The sequence below is a fragment of the Chiloscyllium plagiosum genome, chromosome 5 (genome assembly GCF_004010195.1).
Source record: "Chiloscyllium plagiosum isolate BGI_BamShark_2017 chromosome 5, ASM401019v2, whole genome shotgun sequence".
Classification (NCBI taxonomy): Eukaryota; Metazoa; Chordata; class Chondrichthyes; order Orectolobiformes; family Hemiscylliidae; genus Chiloscyllium; species Chiloscyllium plagiosum.
In genome coordinates, this window is record NC_057714.1 from 123787464 (window position 1) to 123791044 (window position 3581).

At 51.6% G+C, this 3581-nt stretch overlaps 1 protein-coding gene across 1 annotated transcript in view; it reads right to left on the bottom strand.

Moving 5' to 3' along the window:
- The window catches only part of LOC122550361 (protein scribble homolog), a 114912-nt gene that overhangs the window by 10184 nt on the left and 101147 nt on the right, over positions 1-3581 (bottom strand). Inside the window, exon 24 of the mRNA XM_043691091.1 lies at positions 413-760. Coding sequence (XP_043547026.1) covers positions 413-760 — 348 coding nt within the window. The remainder of the gene's footprint in view (positions 1-412; positions 761-3581) is intronic.

A 3581-nucleotide genomic window follows, 5' to 3' on the forward strand; every position in this document is an offset into this window, starting at 1 on the left:
ACTGGAACTGGGACCTATCATGCTGTTGTAGACGAGTGTTAAAATGGAGCCCCCAACATTGATGACCTTGGTGCAATACAGAATAAAGCACAAAACCCACATCACCCACTCCCCAACCGCACGCACAGACAGCCTTCCCCCCAACACACACACACACACACACACACACAGGAATCCTGTTGCAAACACACACACCACCTCACAGACAGGCACACTCCCCATCCCCGGGGGCAGGTGGATAAACTGAAGCGCCCCTTCCCCCACCCCCAGACCCCTGCTAATGGTCCCCATTGCAGTCGGTTAGTCAGTCAGGTCAGGTCAGCCACAAGAACAAAGCCACACCACATGCACAGTGTAATCTTGCTGAGGTCACAGGTGAGCGACACCATGCCATGCGCAGCTGGGGCCTTGCCTGGATGCTGGGGCGGGGGTTGCCCCTCGTGCCTCGTGGAGATGCTCCTCCTGCTGGGCACTCCCCGGCGTCCCCTCGGCCCTTCCTGTTTGCCACCACAAACGGATTTTGGTGGAAGGGAATGGGCTGCAGGTCAACCAAAACCTCCTGCTCCTGGCTGGTTTCTGGCAGCAGCCTGCACCCACTGCTCTTTTCCATCACTAGGTGCCCGTGGTTGGGTTCTGTAACATGCTGCTTATTACTGAGAGGCCCCAGGTCGCTGGCAGTGCCCGGTCTCCAAGAGGAGACCACTTCCTGCTCCATTGGCTGACTGCTCTGAATCTCCATCGCTGCCAGTCCAGTAAACCCCTTCACCGGGGATAAGTCAGAAAAACAGACAGAAAGACAGAAAGAAAGAAGGCATTCAGATGACTGGAAGTGCGAGGGGGAGAAAGAGAGAGATCAATCGATCTTATTCAGAATTCAATTACTATAGGAGCTGTCAATCAGTTCAGGCAATGTGCTCAATTCCCTGAAGGTTAAAGGGCACAGGGCAGAACAAACTGCAATGCTCAATGCACCATTCATGACTCAGAACAACAGATGGAGTTTAATTCAGATAAATGCGAGGTGCTGCATTTTGAAGAGGCAAATCAGGGCAGGACTTACCCACTTAATGGTAAGGTCCTGGGGAGTGTTGCTGAACAAAGAGACCTTGGAGTGCAGGTTCATAGCTCCTTGAAAGTGGAGTCACAGGTAGATAGGATAGTGAAGGTGGTGTTTGGTATGCTTTCTTTTATTGGTGAGAGTATTGAGTACAGGAGTTGGGAGGTCATGTTGCAGTTGTACAGGACATCGATTAAGCCACTGTTGAAATATTGCGTGCAATTCTGGTCTCCCAGCTATAGGAAGGATGTTGGGAAACTTGTAAATCTTTTCTGAACCCTTTCAAGGATGTTGCCAGGGTTGGGGGATCTGAGCTACAAGGAGAGACTGAACAGGCTGGGGCTGTTTTCCGTAGATTGTCGGAGGCTGAGGGGTGACCTTATAGAGGTTTGTAAAATCATGAGGGGCGTGGATAGGGTAAATAGGCAAAGTCTTTTCCCTGGGGTCAGGGAGTCCAGAACAGGTGGGACTAGGTTGGGTTGGGATATCTGGTCGGCATGGACAGGTTGGACTGAAAGGTTTGTTTGTATAACTCTGACTCTAAATCAGAAAATGTCAGAAACCCCACACGGTTTCTGCTGGGATTGTGACTGTGACCGGGATCACACTGGGAGCCGGGATGGTGCCGGTGTTTTGTGAATGAGGGATGCCCTACTCCATCAGCAGGCAGTGGTGACCCCAAGCCAGGATCCAGTTGATGGCGACAGGGTGGTGCCTGGTGAAAGGAGCGGCATTGCTCTGTCAACCTGACTATATCAGTTCACAATCACACACTCCCACCTTCCCACACTCGGCCCATAACCACAAATTTTATCACATCTCAAGTGTTCAATGTTTTATAAATTGTGAGGTTTCCCTTCTCAACTGCAGCCCAAGGCAGTACATTCCAGAGCCCCACCTACTCTGGGTGAAATAACCTTTCCTCAAATTCCCTCGAATCCTTCAGCCTGTCACATTAAAATGCTGGGGGCGTTGTTGTTGACAAAGGGCAGCAGCTGCTTCCTGTCCAGCCTGTCTGTCCGTGCTTCCCTCAGCTCTCCACTCTCAGCACTGACTGCCCCCACTCTCTGCCGGAGACATCAGCACTGAGTGAACCAAGCTGCTTACTGCTGGCTGAGGACACTGACTAGCTTCATCCCTTGGTCTCAACATGCAGGCTGGCACACTGCCTTCCAGCTCCCCGAACAAAATCCAGGCCTGACACCAGCAAAACAGGAAACTGCAGGGGAATCCGCACGGACAAGGACAGGGAGGCAGAGCAACACAATGTGTGAGAGAGGGGAAAGAAAGAGTGGAGTGAAAACCGAAGGATGTTGGAGAAAGAGAGAGAGTTCAAGATTGAAGGAAAACTAGAGGGCATGGGCTAAAGGTGAGAGGGTAAAGGTTTAAAAGGGAACTGAGGGATAACTTTTTCACACAGAGGGTGGTGCGTGTATGGAATGAGCTGCCAAAGACAGTGGTGGAGGCTGGTACAATTACAGTATTTAAAAGGCATCTGGATGTGTATATGAATTGGAAGGGCTTGGAAGGATGTGGGCCAAGTGCTGGCAAATGGGACTGGGTCAGATTAGGATATCTGATCGGCATGGACAGGTTAGACTGGAGGGTCTGTTTCTATGCTATACAGCTCTATGACAGGAAGATTTAGTGTAAGATAGTAAAGAAAGAGAAAGAGGAAAGCACTGGAAAAGACAAGGGGGATGGAGGAGGAGGAGAAGCAGGGGACGGAGTAGATCAGGTATACTGACTTGTGAATCTAGAGGGACCGCACCTGTGCCAGGCTGGAGATGTCCCAGGGACTGAGACAGTCATCAGGATATTCAGCAACAGCAGGGCAGAAACTTACTGCAGAGAGGGGAGTATACTGAAACCACATCTCAGGGAGGCTGACCATCAGCCCGCAACATAACCCCAGTAGAGCAGCAAGCTGCTCTGGTCACAAACCTCTCGCCCAAAGACAATGTACCAGCACAATCACAAACAAGAAATCTGTTGCTCATTGTCACCAGACACAGACCAGGTTCCTGTCCAGTTCCCAGCCCACGACAAAACTCAGCATATTCCCAGCACATCGCACATCTCTCTGACACCCACCCACACCACCAACCCCCCGGCTCCCTCACCAACCACACACACACAGTCTTACCAAATACCCGAGCTGCAGCTGTTTGGTCCTTGGCTAAACTCTGGCAGGTTTTGGTAGACGAGGGGCTCAGTCACATCCAACCAAGCAGACAGGACAACGCAGGGCTCTGTGGCAATGCTGCAGCTATCACCTCAATGACTTGAAACGAGCAGGTGCAGGCCTGAGCACTCCCTCCAACCACTGCCTGCCTCCACACCCCCTCCCCCAACCCCAAGACTGAAATAGGCTGCATTCTCCTCCTGTTACTGAGGAACTATTCCAACACTACATTCCTAATGCAAGATCAGGCTTTCATTCAAACTGACCCTCCCCTCCCTGTAACCCCCACACGGACCCTCCCCTCCCTGTAATCCCAAACGGACCCTCCCCTCCCTGTAA